Below are 1,105 nucleotides of genomic sequence, written 5' to 3' on the forward strand. Positions count from 1 at the left end.
TCGTCCCATGCGAGATCAAAGGATGCCTCAGTGAGTACCCTCCGCGATGGATGCGGACGAAAGCGTCCACCTGACTCGATGACCAGACCGCAAAAGGGAGTTACCGATGCCGGGCCGACAGTCTTCAGGGGGTTAACAGCAAAGCAATAGTCTTGTAGGACACTGGTGACGATAGAAAGAGCCTTCATAGAATCAGCTTTGGTAGGACAACCTAGCAGGATATCATCTTGCACGAATAGGACAGAGCACGGGCAGTTGGCTTTTGCGAGAGCTTCTTTGATGGGGTTGTGTACAAGCCAATGTACACAGGTATGGAAGAGAATACTTGACCAGCACCATCCCTGGGGTATGGTGCAGATTTGCCAGACGTGCTCTTTGCCAGTGATAGGGTCGACGCTAGTGGTCGCTATCTTTGTCATCAGAGTGGGATGAATTCGAGCACAGCCGAAAGCATCCACCAGATCCAACCGACACCAGAAGTTGCAGTGGTTAATATCCGTGCGACGGAGTTGATCGATGGCCGACGACTGATATTGTTTAGAGGTAACATCAGAAGTGGGAGGAAGATCTCGTACCACAGATTGCGGGTAATAGACGAAGCGACCATTGCTGTCTGTCCGCAGTGAAAGGTGGTTCAGGGGCCTGATATCAGTAGTGATCCGATATCGTTGATGAAGATCATCAGATGGATAGACACGGGCAGGAGCGTTGTCATCACCGTGATCGAGCTTGTCGACGAGTACAGGTTGGAAGATGCAAGTGCATGCTTCCGGGCAAGATGGCTTGACCTTGCCAGCTTCGGCCATACTCATCAGGCGCGAGTGGATGATGGACTGATCGACCACACTCCTCTTACGTGATGGTGCTCTATATGGATAGATGAGTGCATCCTCGACAGCAGGGAGCCTAGCTCTCAGCCTCTTCCGTTTGGGGTCTATGTCATCAGGAATGACTTCGACCAACGGGGTTAGAGCGGCTTCAGAGCGGGCACAGAGTGGGGTTGATGTGGCGGGCGCCGGGCTATTTTTGGCGGAGGCCATGTTGCAACGATGTCCACGCCTTTGTCAGAGACCAGCCGAATGCCCAAAAGTGAGAACATGTTACG

At 52.5% G+C, this 1,105-nt stretch overlaps 1 protein-coding gene across 1 annotated transcript; it reads right to left on the reverse strand.

The window, feature by feature from the left end:
* Positions 1-104: 104 nt before the first annotated feature.
* Pmar_PMAR008537 (hypothetical protein) lies at positions 105-806 on the reverse strand (the record flags this gene model as incomplete). The annotated part of the gene is made up of 1 exon (XM_002765944.1): positions 105-806. A coding segment is annotated over one exon (702 nt), but the record flags the coding sequence as incomplete, so codon positions are not given.
* Positions 807-1,105: the final 299 nt, after the last annotated feature.

This window comes from Perkinsus marinus, assembly GCF_000006405.1.
Source record: "Perkinsus marinus ATCC 50983 genomic scaffold scf_1104296974074, whole genome shotgun sequence".
Classification (NCBI taxonomy): Eukaryota; Perkinsozoa; order Perkinsida; family Perkinsidae; genus Perkinsus; species Perkinsus marinus.